Below are 22,323 nucleotides of genomic sequence, written 5' to 3'. Positions count from 1 at the left end.
GGATGTCCCTTGGGACAGATGATCTGGACAGAGCCACCAAGAGAGCGATTCTCTTGACCGGTTGTCCAGGGAAATCTGTTGAGACAGATCTGTACGATCGCCGTTCCACTGTCTCAGCATGCACAGCTGTAATGGTCTGAGACAGAACCTGGCAAAGGGAATTATGTCCATGCTGGAAACCATGAGACCAATTGCCTCCTTACACTGAGCCACAGATGGCCTTAAGGAGGTCCGGAGGGAAAGACATGCAGAAGCTGTCTTGCAACATCTCTCTTGTCTTTTAGAAATATCAAGAAAGAGAAAATATATTCCAAAACCACCTTTTGACTTGTGAATACACAAACAATACTTGAATCCCACTTTGTGGTAAACGGCAGTTCCCTAAGGCTCAGTGTTGTTGTCAAGTGCTATATCGGCACATCTAGCTGTAGTACAAAAAAATTGTAAACCTGAAGAGTTCCAATGCTCACCTCCGGGTATACAGAGAACAGAGCTTCAGCTGTAGTAGAGATCCCAAATGGAAGGAAACCCAGCCCCATGCTGAGTCAACTCTCAGATCCATTCAAGATAAACTGGGCATCCGTATGGAGTTCTACGTCCTGCGCTACTTCTGCCACATCCGATACCTTGCAAGGAGTGTTCCGGCATCTTTCATCATCGAAAGGGTAACATGTGAGCCGTAAGCCAATAGGGAAACAGCCAGCTATCCCAAATGAGGAAGTAACCGTTACCAGGCAGTGTAACAGGGAGGAAAAACAAAAGTTCAACGGGTGTCTTCCAAGAATAAAATAAACTTTATTTCAAATCTTAAAAGCGAAAAGGTTTGCAACAGCAAACATGGAGCAGCAATGAGGTGCTGCGTGTCAGACTGGTGTATGCGTTTCGGCGAAAGCCGTAATTATAGCCTGATAGGTCTGGCACACAGTACCTATTTAAACGATAATAGTGCCATTTCATTAGCTAAAATAAAAATAGCAACCCTCCCATAATTATGCAAATTCATAATACAAATGTGTATCATTATTATTGCAGCACAATAATTGTATCCTAGTAGAACACTTAAGGAGAATAAAATTATTATGATGATACAAAAAGAAATACAATTAATATTTCGAAATATTAAATAAATATATACACATATATTATCCAGGGAAATGAATCAATTAGGGTCAAAGCCAATCAATATGCTATAAGCAAGATGTATACTAATAGATAGAACGGCATAAAAAAACATGTTACATAAAGCTCCCTTCAAAATGATGTAAGACATAATATCAACTCAGAATAAATGGTATAGCTGGCAGTTGGATCATATATAAAAACATAATTTATGCTTACCTGATAAATTTATTTCTCTTGTGGTGTATCCAGTCCACGGATCATCCATTACTTGTGGGATATTCTCATTCCCAACAGGAAGTTGCAAGAGGACACCCACAGCAGAGCTGTCCATATAGCTCCTCCCCTAACTGCCATATCCAGTCATTCGACCGAAAACAAACAGAGAAAGGAGAAACCAAAGGGTGCAGTGGTGACTGTAGTTTAAAATGAAAAAATACCTGCCTTAAAATGACAGGGCGGGCCGTGGACTGGATACACCACAAGAGAAATAAATTTATCAGGTAAGCATAAATTATGTTTTCTCTTGTAAGGTGTATCCAGTCCACGGATCATCCATTACTTGTGGGATACCAATACCAAAGCTAAAGTACACGGATGAAGGGAGGGACAAGGCAGGTACTTAAACGGAAGGTACCACTGCCTGTAAAACCTTTCTCCCAAAAATAGCCTCCGAAGAAGCAAAAGTATCAAATTTGTAGAATTTTGAAAAAGTATGAAGCGAAGACCAAGTCGCCGCCTTGCAAATCTGTTCAACAGAAGCCTCATTTTTAAAGGCCCATGTGGAAGCCACAGCTCTAGTAGAATGAGCTGTAATCCTTTCTGGAGGCTGCTGGCCAGCATTCTCATAGGCTAAGCGGATTATGCTTTTTAGCCAAAAAGAAAGAGAGGTTGCCGAAGCCTTTTGACCTCTCCTCTGTCCAGAGTAGACAACAAACAAAGCAGATGTTTGACGAAAATCTTTAGTAGCTTGTAAGTAAAACTTTAAAGCACGAACCACGTCCAGATTGTGTAATAGACGTTCCTTCTTTGAAGAAGGATTAGGACACAAAGACGGAACAACAATCTCTTGATTGATATTCTTATTAGATACCACCTTAGGTAAAAACCCAGGTTTGGTACGCAGAACTACCTTAGCTGCATGGAAGATCAGATAAGGAGAATCACATTGTAAGGCAGATAACTCGGAAACTCTATGAGCTGAGGAAATAGCTACCAAAAAAAGAACTTTCCAAGATAAAAGTTTGATATCTATGGAATGAAGAGGTTCAAACGGAACCCCCTGAAGAACTTTAAGAACCAAATTTAAACTCCATGGTGGAGCAACAGGTTTAAACACAGGCTTGATTCTAACTAAAGCCTGACAAAATGCCTGAACGTCTGGGACATCCGCCAGACGCTTGTGCAAAAGAATAGATAGCGCAGAAATCTGTCCCTTTAAGGAACTAGCTGACAATCCTTTCTCCAATCCTTCTTGGAGAAAAGATAATATCCTGGGAATCCTGACCTAACTCCATGAGTAGCCCTTGGATTCACACCAATAAAGATATTTCCGCCATATCTTATGATAGATTTTCCTGGTGACAGGCTTTCGTGCCTGAATTAAGGTATCAATGACTGACTCGGAGAAACCTCGCTTTGATAAAAAGCGTTCAATCTCCAGGCAGTCAGCCTCAGAGAAATTAGATTTGGATGGTTGAAAGGACCCTGAAGTAGAAGGTCCTGTCTCAGCGGCAGAGTCTATGGTGGAAAGGATGACATGTACACCAGATCTGCATACCAAGTCCTGCGTGGCCACGCAGGCGCTATCAAGATCACCGATGCTCTCTCCTGCTTGATTTTGGCAATCAGACGAGGGAGCAGAGGAAACGGTTGAAGGACCAAGGCGCTGCTAGAGCATCTATCAGCGTTGCCCTGGGGTCCCTGGACCTGGATCCGTAACAAGGAAGCTTGGCGTTCTGGCAAGATGCCATGAGATCCAGTTCTGGTTTGCACCAACGATGAACCAATTGTGCAAACACCTCCGGATGGAATTCCCACTCCCCCGGATGAAAAGTCTGTTGACTTAGAAAATCCGCCTCCCAGTTCTCTACACCTGGGATATGGATAGCTGATAGGTGGCAAGAGTGAATCTCTGCCCAGCGAATTATCTTTGAGACTTCTAACATCGCTAGGGAACTCCTTGTTCCCCCTTGATGGTTGATGTAAGCCACAGTCGTGATGTTGTCCGACTGAAATCTGATGAACCTCATTGTCGCTAGATGAGGCCATGCCTGAAGAGCATTGACTATCGCTCTTAGTTCCAGAATGTTTATTGGAACAAGTGACTCCTCCTGAGTCCACGATCCCTGAGCCTTCAGGGAGTTCCAGACTGCACCCCAACCTAGAAGGCTGGCATCTGTCGTCACAATTGTCCAATCTGGCCTGCGAAAGGTCATACTTTTGGACAGATGGACCCGAGATAGCCACCAGAGAAGAGAATCCCTGGTCTCTTGATCCAGATTTAGTAGAGGGGACAAATCTGTGTAATCCCCATTCCACTGACTGAGCATGCAGAGTTGCAGCGGTCTGAGATGTAGGCGTGCAAACGGCACTATGTCCATTGCCGCTACCATTAAGCCGATTACTTCCATGCACTGAGCCACTGAAGGGCGAGGAATGGAATAAAGAACACGGCAGGAATTTAGAAGTTTTGATAACCTGGACTCTGTCAGGTAAATTTTCATTTCTACAGAATCTATCAGAGTCCCTAGGAAGGAAACTCTTGTAAGGGGGGATAGAGAACTCTTTTCCTCGTTCACTTTCCACCCATGCGACCTCAGAAATGCCAACACTATGTCCGTATGAGACTTGGCAATTTGGAAGTTTGACGCCTGAATTAGGATGTCGTCTAAATAAGGGGCCACTGCTATGCCCCGCGGCCTTAGGACCGCCAGAAGCGACCCCAGAACCTTCGTAAAAATTCTTGGGGCTGTAGCTAGCCCAAAGGGAAGAGCTACAAACTGGTAATGCCTGTCTAGGAAGGCAAACCTGAGAAACCGATGATGATCTTTGTGTATCGGAATGTGAAGATAAGCATCCTTTAAATCCACTGTAGTCATGTATTGACCCTCCTGGATCATAGGTAGGATGGTACGAATAGTCTCCATCTTGAATGATGGAACTCTGAGGAATTTGTTTAAGATCTTTAGATCCAAGATTGGTCTGAAGGTTCCCTCTTTTTTGGGAACTACAAACAGATTTGAGTAAAAACCCTGTCCCTGTTCCTCCTTTGGAACTGGATGGATCACTCCCATAACTAGGAGGTTTTGTACACAGTGTAAGAATGCCTCTCTCTTTATCTGGTTTGCAGATAATTGTGAAAGGTGAAATCTCCCTTTTGGGGGGGAAGCCTTGAAGTCCAGAAGATATCCCTGGGATATAATTTCCAAATTTCCTAAACATCTCTTGCCCACGCCTGGGCGAAGAGCGAAAGTCTGCCCCCTACTAGATCCGTTATCGGATAGGGGGCCGTTCCTTCATGCTGTCTTAGAGGCAGCAGCAGGCTTTTTGGCCTGCTTACCCTTGTTCCAGGTCTGGTTAGGTCTCCAGACCGTCTTGGACTGAGCAAAAGTTCCCTCTTGTTTTGCATTAGAGGAAGTTGATGCCGCACTTGCCTTGAAATTTCGAAAGGCACGAAAATTAGACTCTTTGGCCCTTGATTTGGACCTATCCTGAGGAAGGGCATGACCTTTTCCTCCAGTGATATCAGCAATCATCTCCTTCAAACCAGGCCCGATAGGGTCTGCCCCTTGAAGGGAATGTTAAGCAGCTTAGATTTTGAAGTAACGTCAGCTGACCATGATTTAAGCCATAGCACTCTGCGCGCCTGGATAGCAAAACCAGAATTCTTAGCCGTTAGTTTAGTCAAATGAACAATGGCATCAGAAACAAAAGAATTGGCTAGCTTAAGTGCTCTAAGCTTGTCAAGTATGTCATCCAATGGAGTCGCTACCTGTAAAGCCTCTTCCAGAGACTCAAACCAGAATGCCGCAGCAGCAGTGACAGGAGCAATGCATGCAAGGGGCTGTAGGATAAAACCTTGTTGAATAAACATTTTCTTAAGGTAACCCTCTAACTTTTTATCCATTGGATCTAAGAAAGCACAACTGTCCTCGACAGGGATAGTAGTACGCTTAGCTAGAGTAGAAACTGCTCCCTCCACCTTAGGAACTGTCTGGCATAAGTCCCGTGTGGTGGCGTCTATTGGAAACATTTTTCTAAAAATAGGAGGGGGAGAGAACGGCACACCTGGTCTATCCCATTCGTTAGCAATAATTTCTGTAAACCTTTTAGGTATTGGAAAAACATCAGTACACACCGGCACTGCATAGTATTTATCCAGTCTACACAATTTCTCTGGCACTGCAATTGTATCACAGTCATTCAGAGCAGCTAAAACCTCCCTGAGTAACACGCGGAGGTGTTCAAGCTTAAATTTAAATGTAGAAATATCAGAATCAGGTTGCATCATCTTCCCTGAGACAGAAACATCACCCACAGAAAGAAGCTCTCCTTCTTCAGCTTCTGCAAATTGTGAGGCATTATTAGACATAGCTCTTAAAGCGTCAGTATGCTCTGTATTTCTAACTCCAGAGCTATCTCACTTTCCTCTAAATTCAGGTAGTCTGGCTAATACCGCTGACAGTGTATTATCCATGACTGCCGCCATGTCTTGTAAAGTAAACGATATGGGCGCCCTAGATGTACTTGGCGCCATTTGAGCGTGAGTCCCTTGAGCGGGAGTCAAAGGATCTGACACGTGGGGAGAGTTAGTCGGCATAACTTCCCCCTCGTCAGATTCCTCCGGTGATAAATTTTTTAAAGACAGAATATAATCTTTATTGCTTAAAGTGAAATCAGTACATTTGGTACACATTCTAAGAGGGGGCTCCACAATGGCTTTTAAACATAATGAACAAGGAGTTTCCTCTATGTCAGACATGTTTATACAGACTAGCAATGAGACTAGCAAGCTTGGAAAACACTTTGAATCAAGTTAACAAGCAAATATAATAAACGGTACTGTGCCTTTAAGAGAAACAAATTTTGTCAGAATTTGAAAAACAGTGAAAAAAGGCAGTAAATCAAACGAAATTTTTACAGTGTGTATAATAAGCTAACAGAGCATTGCACCCACTTGCAAATGGATGATTAACCCCTTAGTTCAAAAACCGGATCAAAAAAACGATAGACGTTTTTTAACAGTTACACCAAACTGCCACAGACTTGCTGTGGGCCTACCTTCCCCAACAAACGATTTTGGAAAGCCTAAGGGTCCTTTAGAGATGTCCTATAGCATTCAGGAGACCCTTGGAGGAAGCTGAATGTCTCAGTCTGTAAAATGTACTGCACAAAAAAGCACTAAATTAGGCCCCTCCCACTCATAGTAACACAGTGGAAAGCCTCAGGAAACTGTTTCTAGGCAAATTTAAGCCAGCCATGTGGAAAAAACTAGGCCCCAATAAAGTTTTATCATCAAAGTATATATAAAAACGTTTAAACATGCCAGCAAACGTTTTATATTGTAAATATAAAAGAGTATTACCTCAGAAAGTAAGCATGATACCAGTCGTTATTAAATCACTGTATTCAGGCTTACCTTACATAAATTTGGCATCAGCAGCATTTTCTAGCATTCACATCTTCTAGAAAAATCTTAACTGCACATACCTCATAGCAGGATAACCTGCACGCCATTCCCCCGCTGAAGTAATCTCTCCCTTCAGTCATGTGTGAGAACAGCAATGGATCTTAGTTACAACCTGCTAAGATCATAGAAATCACAGGCAGATTCTTCTATTTTTCTGCCTGGAACAAAATAGTACAACTCCGGTACCATTTAAAAATAATAAACTTTTGATTGAAGTAAAATAACAGCTACATTTCACCACTTCTCTCTTACTACCTCCATGTTTGTTGAGAGTTGCAAGAGAATGACTGGATATGGCAGTTAGGGGAGGAGCTATATGGACAGCTCTGCTGTGGGTGTCCTCTTGCAACTTCCTGTTGGGAATGAGAATATCCCACAAGTAATGGATGATCCGTGGACTGGATACACCTTACAAGAGAAAGAATATATGGGTTACTGTACCGCTATTGTAATCAAATATTTACACTAAAACTTAATAGGCTGTCATTATTAAGACAGAACTGGGCATAAATATAAGAACAGTTTCAAGTAGACGCACATCAATACATCAATACAATACTGCCCAGATGTATAGGCGAATACAGACACACACACACACACACATATATATATATATATATGCACGTGCACCTGAATGTGAGAGGCAGGAGATGTCACTGGCAGAAATTAATCAAATCGTACTCCGTGTTTAATCCCCAAGGGATACGAGTATTCAATTTGAAAATCCAGTACATCTCCTGCCTCTCCAAACACTTGGTCCTGTCACCCCCTCTATAAACAGGAGATACGTGCTCAATAGCACACCATGCCAAGCTATCACTGTTTTTTTATGTACCTGCACAAAATGTTGCACTAGTGGAGTCTTGGCCTTACCTACATTAATTGTGGAACGGTGCTCTCTTAGACGGGAATTAACATCCCATGTCGTAAGACCCACATATTGAAGGGCACCAGGGCCGGCGTTTTGTATTAGGCAGCATAGGCTGCCGCCTTAGGCCGCACCAGCAGGGGGGCACTGAGAGCAGTAATGAATTGCCGACTGCTGCCCTATATGATAAAAAAAAAACAATTAAAAGTATTTTTTTTTTTTTTTTTACATTTGATCTATTCTCTTCTGTGTGCCGAAGAAGCCCCCCCCCATCATGTGATTGACTTGACTGTTCTGTTGACATAGAAACATTGATCACATCACACACACAGTGACACCGCGTCTGCGACGGATGGTCAGAGGCTCAGAGCGGAGCTCAGTGGAGGAGACTGGTGGTGATGATGAGGGAGGCAGAGCTCACTTGCCTTGTGCAGCACACACAGCCTGCCAGTGAGTGGCTGGCCTGACTCTGACTGACTGCCTACCTGATAACGTCACGTCACTCACTCTGAGTGAGAGGGAACGTCTCCATGTGACAGACAGCCAGCCACCATCTCTCCTAAGATCTGCCAGTTCTTTCTGAGTGAATTTTTCTGTGATGGGCAGATTTTGGTCGTCTGTGCTGATTAGGTACCCATAAGATCCCCTGGGTCAGACTCCAAGTCCTCCGCAGCAAGCATTTCAGAGGTAAGAGCAGTGAGCACAAACTGGTCCAATCCCTTTTTGTCTATGGGGTGACTAAATCCATGAAGCAGGCTGCACTTGTATGACCAGGTCCTGCACGGGGTCCAGGAAGATAGATCTACCAAAGGGGACGCGGATGCTGCGGTTGGCAATATAAGTATATTATCAGAGTAACTGAGTTGTTCGGTAACCGGGAGTGGAACTGGGCTCCTATAGGCAAGGAGCGCAAAGACAGTTAAAAAGCAGAGATCATGGCTGGCTGCCTGTTTGCCGCAACCACCGTGCTATCCCCATGCTGAAAAGCAAAGTCTCAGTGCCAGGATAGGGTTAACTACCTAGCGATATCCTCCAGCGAAGTAACAGAGCTAAACTACACTAGCTAGTGCTTAAATCATGCAGCAGCGCTTCTAGTACACTCCAGGGCTCATCTCTTTAGCCATTGAAAAGAGCGTGTGAGGTGGGATACAGGGGCAGCTGTAGCCGTAAAAGTATGTCTGGGAGTGGCTGCATGGCATTGCTATACTCCCCCTCGCCCCCTTCCCATTTACACCCCCACCCGGTGTGTGCAGCCTTCCTCACACATACAAAGCATACCCCTCCTCATTATGAACAGGACAGGGTCTGGGTGGCTGCTGCTAAAGTTTAGCGGGCATGTAGAAAGCATCTCTCTTATTTGAATTACTATAGGATTTGGATTACTATCAGTAACAAAGAAGGCACATAAAGATAAACACACTAACCACACACACACACTAACCACACACACATACACACACTAACCACACACACACAGACACAATAACCACACACACACTAACCACACACACAATAACCACACACACACACTAACTACACACACACTTACATCATACACACCACACACACGTCACATACCACATACACACACACATACACCACACACACACATACACCATACACACACATGACACACACTAAACACCCAAACACACACACGACACACAGTTTTATATATATACATATATATATATATATATATATATATATATATATATATATATATATATATATATAGTTATATATATAACTATATATATATATATATATATAGTTTTATATATATATATATATATAGTTTTATATATATATATATATAGTATGTATGTATGTATATATATATATATGTATGTATATATTGTATATATATATATATGTATCTATAGTATATATATATATATATATATATATATATATATATATATATATAAAAGAAAAGATGTGTATAGCTATGGTGCTGTTAGATTACCCAAAGAATCTGAACAAGAGTGTAGGATTTTGCAGCCCTAGAATGCCTATCAAGCGTGATAAGTAACCCTATATACTAATCACCTGATAGATGAAGTAATATAAAATAAATGTTAAGGGAAGGGTATGGGGGGATGATTCTATTGGCGCAACACTCTGAAAGGGAATAGAATGAGTGGACTGAATGTTTTAGATCCAATCAAAAACAAGTGTTCTTGATGTGTAATATTAATTATAGTACAATGGATGCTTTATCTAGTAATAGTATAGAGTACTGGATCAAAGCTGGTATATAGTGTCTGAATGAATGTGGGATGTATGTCCGTTCAATAGTACAATAATATAATAATATATACACACATTAAATCATATGTGTTCAATATACAACCATATAAGTAATTACGCTCAAGATATTAAGCCAAAGACTTATAGTGCATTGATATACATAATCTATCTGTTGAAATGCTATGACAAATCACTATGTATATATGCGGTGCGGTGTATCTATATCCTATAAAAAGTTGTGTTCAAACCTGTTATGAGTATGGAGGTATGAACAGTATAGAGATATGTTAGATAGCTATACAATAGGAATACCCATATATACTAGAAATAGTGAAAGGATAAAGATCATCAAAATATTAACCACACACTCTGCCGCTATTATGCTGAAACATAAAAAATCGAAAAACAATATACAAATGTGATACGAATGCAATTCTTATTAGTGTCCAATGTCTATAATAAAACTATGGATAGGCAAGGCTTCAGCACAATAAAATCAAAGAGTTCAAACTGCGATATATATCTCCAATATTAAACCCCTTAAAGGGACAGTCTAGTCAAAAACAATCTTTCACAATTCAGATATGGCATGTAATTTTAAACAACTTTCCAATTGACATTTATCATTAATTTTGCTTTGTTCTTTTGGTATTCTTAGTTGAAAGCTAAACCTAGGTAGACTCATATGCTAATTTCTTAGTATTTGAATGCCACCTCTTATCTGAATTCATAAAAAAAAACACAAATAGAGGGCGTTAGTTCACGTGTGCCATATAGATAACATTGTGCTCATGCCCGTGGAGTCAAAGGAACTGAAATAAGGGGGCAGTCTACAGAGGCTTAGAAACAAGGTAATCACAGAGGTAAAAAGTGTATTAAAGGGACAGTCTACACCAGAATTGCTATTGTTTAAAAAGATAGATAATCTCTTTATTACCCATTCCCTAGTTTTGCATAACCAACACAGTTATATAATACACTTTTTACCTTTGTGATTACCTTGTATCTAAGCCTCTGCAAACTGCCCCCTTATTTCAGTTCTTTTGACAGACATCGATTTTAGCCACTCAGAGCTGGCTCACTGGAACTCCACGTGCGTAAGCACAGTGTTATCTATATGACACACATGAACTAACGCCCTCTATTGGTGAAAAACTGTCAAAATGCCCTGAGAGAAGAGGCGGCCTTCAATGGCTTAGAAATTAGCATATGAACCTCCTAGGTTTAGCTTTCAACTAAGAATACCAAAAGAATAAAGCAAAATTGGTGATAAAAGTACATTGGAAAATTCTTTAAAATTTCATTCACTATCTCAATCATGAAAGTTTATTTTGGACTAGACTGTCCCTTTAATATAACTGTTGGTAATGCAAAACTGGGGAATGGATAATAAAGGGATTATCTATCTTTTTAAACAATTACAATTCTGGTGTAGACTGTCCCTTTAACGAACAGCTCCGTACAGGGCACGGCAATGGTAGTTAAAGTTATTAATTACCAATGCATTACCTTGTACGTCGGCTGAGTCCTAGCCTGTTAAAAGCCCCGTCTCTGCCCTGTCAGTGCGACTACACTATTTCTGCATGCCTCAGGAGTGAGGCATTGCAGAAATAGCGTATTAGAGGACACCCCAGGTTAGCAATCGCAGGTACCTCCTTTCATGAGATTTATGCTGCAGTCAGTGTGCCAGCCTCAGTACAATAACTGTCACTGTACTGTATATACAATCACTGTAACATATAGTCATAGTGATTGTATTCTGAAAGTGGAACCTGGATACTAGCTGCAATGCATGCTGGTACCAGGGTTAATGGGCAATCATTGGATGCCTCAGAAGTGATGCCCAAAAAGCAGCCAAAAAGCTTGCCAAATCCTGCCATGCTCACCTACGCAACATCTCCAGAATTCAACCCTTCCTTACTTAAGAAATTACAAAAATAATCATTAATTCCCTCATTTTTTCACACATTGACTACTGCAATCTACTTCTAAATATCCTTCTCAAACACCACCTCTCCCCCTCCAATCTATAATGAATGCTTCAGCTAGACTCGTCCACCGGCAAGCTACATACACGGCAGAATACAATTTAAAGTGTTAACCCTAACCTATAAAGAACTCAACAGCCTCACTCCCAACTATATTTCCTCTCTAATATACCCTCTGACACGTTCTCTTCGATTAGCCTCTGACCTACGTCTCTCCACTTCTATTATCTTTATCCCTCTCCCACCTCCAAGACTTCTCACGCGCTGATCCTGTCCTCTGGAATTCTCCACCCCGCTCCATCAGACTGTATCCAACCTTGTGTAGCTACATATGCTCTTTGAAAACCCCCTTATTCAGATAGGCTTACCATCTCTCCTTTATCCTAGCCAAAATAAATCTTAAAGTGCCTTGACTCACTGGTGCTACTACAATCCATGTGACAAGCTACCCCAAACCTTATGTCTCTGCACCCTCATACTGTAGACTGTAAGTTCTTAGGAACAGGACCCTCCTCCTCCTGTCCTAGATCTGTATAGTTTGTATTGGTTTTGTATCTTATAACAAACCCTTGTCATTGTATACCCCTAGCTCTGTATCCAGCGCTACAAAATTTTGTGGCGCTATACAAATAAATGATAATAATAAAAAATAATAATATATATTAAAGCCCTTACTAGTCAAATACCTTGTCATATACCTGATACCTTAACCCTTATTTAAAAAGATTAATATTTTTATGAAATATTTTTATCAGAAAGTGTATATATGAGTGTAATACTTTATTTTAATGTATTTATCTTGTTCTTGGTGTAACTGTTTTAACCCTTAAACTTTACGCTAGGTCATGCGCACTAATCCGTTAAGCTATCAATTTATAATATGCGCGCTAGTAAGCACGGTCGCGATATTGCTTATCACGACCCCTAATATATCCCATGAGTATATTTGGTGGTATTTTTTTTTAGCTATAATAGTTTTGTAGAAATGGTTATAAAGAAGACTGGAATAAAATATTTTTGACCCCCACCCCCATTTTTTAGTATTAAATTCCTATTTATAAGTGTTTTATAACCATGTAGGGTATCACTAGAAAGGCCTGTTAAAAAGGGTGTATGATATGTATGGGTGCACTTAACAAGAGAGAAGATAATCGCTCGTGTTAACACAGAAACTGGAAAAATACTCGGTCCTTAAGGGGTTAAAGAGACATTCCAACACAAATGGAAATGTACATCAGACCATTTTAATTTTTATTTAAAAATATTTTTGTACTGACTGTGACACAAGCTGTGAATTTGGATGAAACATGGAAACACAAGCTCTGCATTTCACGTGTGCTATCACTAAATCAGAAACACCTTCTACTAGAAGCATTTTTACTTAATAGAGTATACTTTTTATAGAAATTGAATGCACTGATGTATTTCATTTTCCACTGGAATGTCCCTTTACTAAATGCAAAATTGTAATTAAACTAAAACGTTTAGATGGAATAAATCTAACCTATGCATTCCGGTGCCTCTGAACTCCAGTTTCCATCACTTCCACACGATATAGTGCTTGTGCCAAGAAGTGTCCAATCTTTACTGCATATGTATGTGACATTCTCCTGATAGCTGTATTTATTCTTTACTGGCATATATGCTCTATAGGGTATGCTGACAGGCATAGGACAAATTACAGCTAGAATAGAAGACAAAAACAGAATAAAAAAATTATATAATGTACTTATTTTGCTACTTATCAAGCACTGCAGCACACATGGCCAGATCTTCCTTTTCAATTTAGTCTAAAGTTAAAGGGACATCAAACACAAATTGTAAGCTGCATGATAATGTACCTTAATATCTGAGAAGAATTTTGCAATGAATAATGCAGCTTTATTCTGTTCTGTCATATGAGTATATTATTAAATATTTTTTATTTTCACTGATTTCCCTGTCCCCCAGAACAAGAGAACCCTTGCTCACCAATCACAAACTAATACACATACTGTATATAACACAAACTCTTGGCTAGATTACGAGTTTTGCGTTATGAGCGGCTCGGTGCTAACTTGCAAGTTATTTTCACCGCTCACCTCCCTATAACGCTGCTATTACAGGTTTGCAAAAAAACGGCGTTAGCAGGCAATATGTGAGCGTTGAGCAAAATTGAGCTCTATACCGCACTCAAATATCAGCGCTGCTTTGAGCTGGTTTTACGTGCTTGTGCACGATTTCCCCATAGACATCAATAGGGAGAGCCGGCTAAAGAAATTCCTAACACCTGCAATAAAGGAGCGTAAAGCTCTGTAACGCAGCCCCATTGATATCTATGGGGAAACAAAATTTATGTTTAAACCTAACACCCTAACATAAACCCCAAGTCTAAACACCCCTAATCTGCCACCCCCGACATCGTCGCCACCTACCTACACTTATTAACCCCTAATCTGCTGCCCCCAATGTCGTCGCTACCTACCTACACTTATTAACCCCTAATCTTCAGCCCCCAACGTCGCCGCCACTATAAAAAAAATATATATAATTTATTAACCCCTAAACCTAACCCTAAGTCTAACCCTAACCCTAGTTGAATGAGCCTTAATTCTCTGAGGAGGCTTATGTCCGGCTGTCTCATAAGCAAATAATGCTCCTCAACCAAAAGGACAAGGAAATGGACAAGGCTTTCTGCCCCCTACTCTTCCCAGAATAGACAACAAACAAGGAAGAAGTTTGTCTAAACTCCTTCATAGCCTGAACATAGAACTTCAAGGCCCGAACCACATCCAAATTATGAAGTAACCACTCCTTGGAAGAAGAAGGATTAGGATACAGGGAAGGAACCACAATCTCCTGATTGATGTTGCGATCTGAAACAACCTTAGGAAGAAAACCTAACCCAGTACGAAGAACAGCCTTATCAGCATGGAATACTAGGTAAGGAGGCTCACATTACAAGGCAGCCATCTTAGATACTCTGCGCGCCGAGGCAATAGCCAGTAGAAAAAGAACCTTCCAAGACAGTAATTGAATGTCAACTCCATGCATAGGCTCAAACGGAGCCTTCTGCAAAACTTTAAGAACAAGATTTTAATTCCAAGGAGGAGTACTAGATCTAAACACAGGCCTGATTCTGGACAAAGCCTGAACAAAAGACCGGACATGAGGAAGCTCAGCGAGCCCCTTGTGCAGTAAAACAGATAGGGCTGAAATCTGTCTCTTAAGGGAGTTAGCAGAAAAGCCCTTCTCCAGACCATCTTGGAGAAAGGAAAGAATCCTAGAAACCCTGACTTTATGCCAGTGGAATCCCTGCTCTTCCCACCAGAATAAGTGGGTCCTCCACACCTGATGTGATGACTAACCGGCTTACAAGCTTGAATGAGAGTATCAATAACTCTTTCAGAGAAACCTCTCTTGGCTAGGACTAAGCGTTCAATCTCCACGCAGTCAGCCTCAGAAAATCTAGATTTTGATGAACAATAGAACCTTGCTCCAGCAGATCCCTGTGACAAGGTAACCTCCATGGAGGAGATAAGGATATCCCTACCAGGTCCGCGAAACATATCCTCCGCGGCCACGATGGTGCTATTAGAATCACTGATGCTTGCTCCTGCTTGATGCAGGCCACTACACGAGAAAAAAGTGGTAACGGGGGAAAAAATGTAGATCAGACTGAACTTCCAAGGCACTGCTAATGCATCTATTTGCTCCGCATAAGGATCCCTGGGCCTCGACCCATACCTGGGTATCTTAGAATTGAGCCCGGACACCATGAGATCAATCTCCAGCGACCCCATCTGTTGCAAATCTCTGCAAACACATCGGGATGGAGAGAAGATTCCCCCAGGTGAAAGGATTGTCTGTGAGGAAATCCGCTTTCCAGTTGTCCACACCCGGAATTTGGATCGCTGACCAGAATCCGAGATACTTCCCTCATTACTAGGGAGCTCCTCATTCCCCCCTGATAGTTGATGTAAGCCACCGAGGTTATGTTGTTCAATTGGAATCTGATAAACTGGGCCGAACTGGGCACCCCAAACAGCTCCCCATCCTGTGAGACTCGTATCCATAGTCACAATCTCCCAGGATGGTTTCAAGAAGGACGCCCCTTGGGACAGGTGATATGGACAGAGCCACCAGGAGAGCGATTCTCTCGACTGGTTGTCCAGAGAAATCTGTTGAGGCAGATCTGAATGATCGCCGTTCCACTGTCTCAGCATACATAGCTGAAGAGGCCTGAGATGGACTCTTGTAAACGGAATAATGTTCATGCAGGACACCATGAGACCAAATACCTCCATACACCGAACCACAGAGGGCCTTAAGGAGGTCTGGAGGGCAAGACAATTGGAAGTTAGCTTGCAACGTCTCTGGTCTGTAAGAAATATCCTCATGGATATGGAGTCTATTATCGTACCCAGGAATTCCACCCTGGTAATGGGAATACGAGAACTCTTTTCTAAGTTTATTGTCCATCCATGAGATCGAAGAAGAGAAAGAAGGGCTTTCAAATGGTCTTCTGCCAGACGACAGGATGGTGCCTGAACCAAAATATCGTCTAAGTATGGCGCCACTGCTATCCCTCTGGTTCTGGCTACTGCAAGCAGAGCCCATAGAACCTTCGTAAAAATTGTTGGAGCAATAGCTAGACCAAACAGACGTGCAATCATTTGTCTCCAGATAACCGCACGGTCAGGAAGAAGAGAATCGATGTGACCACACGCGGTCACGTGGTGTGCCATGCAGGACCGCCCCTGCCTCACTAAAAGTGCGTCAAGCCTAACAGGCAGCGCAGCTCTCCAAAATGAAAGTAAAACCTGTACATTCCAACAGCTGCCTGAGCCTTCTCTCACACATGTCACAGCATAAACACAATATGTATAATATGTGATTAAACCCTCCTGTTCAATAATCCCCTTCCGGAGATATTAACCCTTGAGTCAATACAGATAAAAGGAGTCACCCTGTGACCCTGTCTTCTTGCGTTATCATAAGAGTATAAAAATGAAACAATCTTACAGGAATCTATACCCTAGAACAGAAACACGGCCTCTGAAGTTTGACAGTCTTGTAGCATCACTCCTGACATGGACTTGATTGATAGAAGCAGGCAATGAAACTCGTCAACACTGATTGCATAGGAGCTGTTAATACGAGTCTGCATGGGTTCGCAGAAAGACTCTCCCTGCATCTCCAGACTCTAACATTTGTCAATGCTCTCACTGAGTGGCTGACAAGACTACTTAAAACTTCAGTCCCATTCCAAAGGATACTACCCTCCATAAGGAACTACTCCGTATCTTCTGACACTTCTCTGCCAACCTCCTGTGACGAAAGGCAAAGAATGACTGGGAGATGAGGGAAGTGGGGGAGGTATTTAAGCCTTTGGCTGGGGTGTCTTTGCCTCTGTCATGCTACTATCCCTTTAACTAGGGGCATGGTCTTGTTCTACCTGTTTCGCTATAAATCACGCCTCCTCCAATATCTAAGTGCTTGGTAATGTTGGTGTTACCCCCTCCAGAGTAACTCATGCTCCTAAGCTCTTGAGAAATCTTAGTAACCATCTCTCTATTTGTTCCAGAGTTTATCGCTACTGAGTGATTTCACAGCAACCTCTGGGAGAATCCTCTTTAATACAATTTCCTGTCGTCATAAGGAATACTACAGCTGCTTCCATTGCGAGCTGCACCTTCCGGCTTCTCCTCCTCCTCTCTCAGTCGGAGATTGTCTGACACACCCCTACGCTGAACCGCCACTGCAGAAATAACAATCACGGAACATCGGCGGTACCGCTCCAACACCGGGAGAATCTGAGACTACATAACCTGCCTCCTACGTCTCTTGTATGATCACCAAGTTTACCTACCTGATCTTCAGCACAAATAAGGAAAACATGAGTCCGGTCTCGCCACTTATTAAGTACTTAACCAGCCTCTTATATTTGTGTCCCTCCTAGTCTAATCATGTCACTTACTCTGTAACAGGACAGTCTGCACCCCCGTACTGGCTCAACGCAGTGGAATCATTTCTGCTACTGTGTATCCTTCCTCATGTCTTTCAGTAACAATTGTTATATATCTTTAACACTTAGTGGCGTTGGGGTGCTGTGTAAACTATCACTTCTCTCCTGTTACAAAAGTGTTAAGAACATAAATGCTACATACAGATATACAATAATAATGTAGTATATTCTTGGTATCTGTTTCTAGCTACACAATATTACAAGAGCACCTATTACTTCTTTCCTTCACTCTGTAAAAACAGATCCAGACTAAGCAGAGCATTGCAGCCTCCTACTGGTAGCCATGTTCAGTATTTCCCACAAGTAAGGAATGAAGCTGTGGACTCTCCTCATATTAAGAAGGAAATATATATATGTATATGACTATATACATATATATTTATGAGTTATTATGTGTATATACAAATATTAACACATAAATATATATGTATATAGTCATATACATATGTATTTACTGGGAACACACAGTTCCTATAGACCACAATGTAAAAGCACTTTTCAGTGCCATTTATTTTTCAAACACCCCACTTCCACTAACTTTAGCCCCAAAATACTGCCTAGTGCAGTTATTTTATTAAAAAATAAAGATGCTGCTATCTTTCAGGTAGATTACGAGTTGTGTGTTCGTGTTTTAATGCTGAAAAAATGGTAATTTCAGCATTAAAACAGCAACGCAGCCATTACGAATCTTGTCGATATAGCTGTACCGCAAGCCTTTTAGCCTGTAATGCAACGTCAGTCCCGCACTCGGAAAAATTACGTTTTTTCATGGGATTACCATAGCGCTGCCATTACGAGTTGTGCAGTGAGGCTAAAAAGCTTGCGTTACACCCTATTCCGACACGATCCGTACCGCCATCTGAGAGCAGTAGTTATGAGTTTTACGCAACAAAACTGTTACATAAAACTCATAACTAAAGTGTTACAAAGTACACTAACACCCATAAACTACCTATTAACCCCTAAACCGAGGCCCTCCCACATCACAAAACACTATATTAAAATTATTAACCCCTATTCCGCTGCTCCCCGACACCGTCGCCACTATACTAAAGTTATTAACCCCTATTCCCCTGCACCCCAACATTGACCACACTATAATAAAAATATTAACCCCTATTCTGCCACTCCCCGACATCAGCGCGCACTAAATAAAGTTATTAACCCCTAAACCTCTGGTCTCCCACATCACTACCACTAAATAAACCTATTAACCCCTAAACCGACAGCCCCCCACATCGAAACAACCTAAATTAAACTATATTAGCCCCTAAACCTAACCGTAAACCTAAACCTTACCCTAACCCTAAACCTAACACCCCCTAAATTTAACATAATTAAAATAGACATAAATTAAAGTTACAATTAATAACTAAATAATTCCTATTTAAAACTAAATACATACCTGCAAAATAAAACCTAAGCTAGCTACAATATAACTAATAGTCATATTGTAGCTAGCTTAGGTTTTATTTTTATTTCACAGGTAAATTTGTATTTATTTTAACTAGGTAGACTAGTTAGTAAATAGTTATTAACTATTTACTAACTACCTAGTTAAAATAAATACAAACTTACCTGTGAAATAAAACCTAAGCTGCCTTACACTAAAACCTAACATTACAAAAAATAAAAAACACTAAAATTACAAAAAAATTAAAAAAACACTAAAATTACAAAACATAAAAAAACCTACCATTTCAAAAAATAACAAACGAAATTATCCAAAACAAAAAAAATTATTCCTATTCTAATACCCTGTTTAAAAATAAACAACCCTAATCTATAATAAACTACCAAGGGCCCTTAAAAGGGCCTTTTGTAGGGCATTGCCCTAAAGAAATCAGCTCTTTTTCTACAAAAGAAAAACATACACCCCCTAACAGTATACAAACCCCCACCCCCCAAACCCACAAAATAAAAATAAAGTAAATAAAGGGCATTAAGCTCTTTTGCTGCCCATTCAAAATAAAAAATGGCTATTCTAAAAAAAAAAAAAAAACCCACTCCAAAACGAAAAAAAAACAAACATTACACAAAATAACAAACGAATTATCCAAATTAATAACAATTATTCCTATTCTAATACCCATTTTAAAAAAAAAAAAAACATCCCAAAATAAAAGAAACCTAATCTAAAATAAACTACCAATAGCCCTTAAAAGGGCCCTTTGTAGGGCATTGCCCTAAAGAAGTCAGCTCTTTTTCTAAACAAAAATACAAAGACCCACTAACATTACAAACCCCCATCCCCACAAAATAAAAAAAACTAAAAAAACATCTACAAGTGCACAAAAGTGCAACTCTCAGCAGGGCCCTCTACCCACTTGATCCCTACAAAAGTTATCCTGTATACCGACTATGTTTACAGCGCTGCAGAATCTGTTGGCGCTCTACAAATACCTGATAATAATAATAATTGCCCTGAAAAGGGCATTTGTATGGGCATCGCCCTTAAAAAAGCATTCAGCTCTTTTTCTTGCCCTTAAAAGGGCATTCAGCTATTTTAAAAGATGCCCAAACCCTAATCTAAAAAAAAAAAACACCCCACAAAACATAACACTAACCCCTCTTTAGGTACTCACAGTTGCTGAAGTCCCGCTTGAATGATCTTCATCCCAGCGGCTCCATCTTTATCCATCGTGGGACCGGCATCTTCTTCATCCCTGCGGAGGTGGAGCGGTCAATGCGCGGAGGTCCAGGGGAAGGTCCAAGGCGGAGGTCCAGGAGGAGGTCCATCGATCTGACATGGAGGACCTCTTTAAGCGATCGTCCGCAGCACACTGAGGATTCAAATGCAAGGTACCATTGCATTTCAATTGGCTGAAAAATTGAGATCAGCCAATAGGAATGAGAGCTGCTTAAATCCTATTGGCTGATTTGAACAACCAATAGGATTTTAGCAGCCCTAATTAGTGTTAGGTTAGTGTTAGGTTTTTTTTTAGATTAGGGTTTGGGCATTTTTCTTAAAAGAGCTGAATTCCCTTTTAAGGGCAAGAAAAAGAGCTAAATGCCCTTTTTAAGGGCAATGTACATACAAATGCCCTTTTCAGGGCAATGGGTAGATTAGGTTTTTTTAGATAGTTATTTTTATTTAGTGGGGTGGGGGGTTGTAATGTTAGTGGGTCATTGTATTTTTGTTTAGAAAAATAGCTGATTTCTTTAGGGCAATGCCCTACAAAAGGTCCTTTTAAAGGGATAGTAAACCCCAAAAACTTCTTTAACTTGTTCAAAACTTCTGTAAATAATAAACCTATTTTTAATTGTTACCTATTTAAAGTTTTCTTTCATTTTCTTGTTATTTTATTTATAAAATTACCTGTGTCAAACCCATTTTTTGCTCGTTATATGAGCCATATTATGATGTTCTACCTAGGTAGAAATCATGGCGGCCCGCATGCGCATTAAAACTATTATTCTATTGCCCACGCGTGCGCAGAATCATCCCTCCTCTACTTTCTCTAGCAGCGTGTCACAATCCAAGAGCCAGATGCTGGGTGGACATGTGGATCGTGAGTGGCGCACCAGAGCGCTGAAGTTCTGGGGACCATGGACGTTGAAGAGGAAGGAGCGGCAGCAGATTTAGCAGTGTCGGTTTGAGTAAAGTACACAAAGTACCCCTAGACTAACGAGCATGTTATGTGGAGTACTACAAATTACTTAAAAACTACAAATATGGCCGCTGTAGTGCGCATGCAAATTCCTTATTAAGCAAGTGCGCATGCGCTGTGGGCTGAAATTAATATTAAAATCAAGGGACCCAAACGCTTTGCCATTGGATGGGGGGGGCGGTAGCAGGATTAACATATACTACACCTCCTTTTGTGGGTGGTCATTATCCCTCTTTTCATAACAACTTTAAAATAAAAATAATAGTATGTAGAAGCTTCGTTTTTCACCACAAACAGTTTTATTTGATATAATATATCATAGTTGTTATAATAATGTGTTTTAATTAGGTTACATTTTGCGTAAATTTCTAACCCTTTAAGGGCTATTGCTAGTTTATTATAGATTAGGTTTCTTTTATTTTGGGGTGTTTTTTTTTTTTTAAATGGGTATTAGAATAGGAATAATTGTTATTTTAGATAATTCAGCCAATCAGATTCAAGTTCAATCCGATTGGCTGATTGGTTCAGCCAATCGGATTGAACTTGAATCTGATTGGCTGATTCAATCAGCCAATCAGATTTTTCTACCTTAATTTCGATTGGCTGATAGAATCCTATCAGCCAATCGGAATTCGACGGACGCCATCTTGGATGACGTCATTTAAAGGTACCTCATTCGTCGTTCAGTCGTCGGCCGGGATGGATGCTCCGCGTCGGCGGAGCGAAGAAAGAAGATTGAAGATGCCGCTTGATGGAAGATGCTGCCGGATGGAAGAAGACTTTGC

The 22,323-nt window shown here is 40.9% G+C and overlaps 1 protein-coding gene across 1 annotated transcript in view; it reads right to left on the bottom strand.

Moving 5' to 3' along the window:
• The window catches only part of LOC128653416 (complement component receptor 1-like protein), a 217,719-nt gene that overhangs the window by 36,963 nt on the left and 158,433 nt on the right, over positions 1–22,323 (bottom strand). The window contains exon 7 of the mRNA XM_053706684.1: positions 13,425–13,604. Within this exon, the coding sequence (XP_053562659.1) occupies positions 13,425–13,604 (180 nt within the window). The remainder of the gene's footprint in view (positions 1–13,424; positions 13,605–22,323) is intronic.

This window comes from Bombina bombina, chromosome 3, assembly GCF_027579735.1.
Source record: "Bombina bombina isolate aBomBom1 chromosome 3, aBomBom1.pri, whole genome shotgun sequence".
Taxonomy (NCBI): domain Eukaryota; kingdom Metazoa; phylum Chordata; class Amphibia; order Anura; family Bombinatoridae; genus Bombina; species Bombina bombina.
The sequence above is the reverse complement of the archived record's forward strand: the minus strand, read 5'-3'. Positions and strand labels throughout refer to the sequence as shown.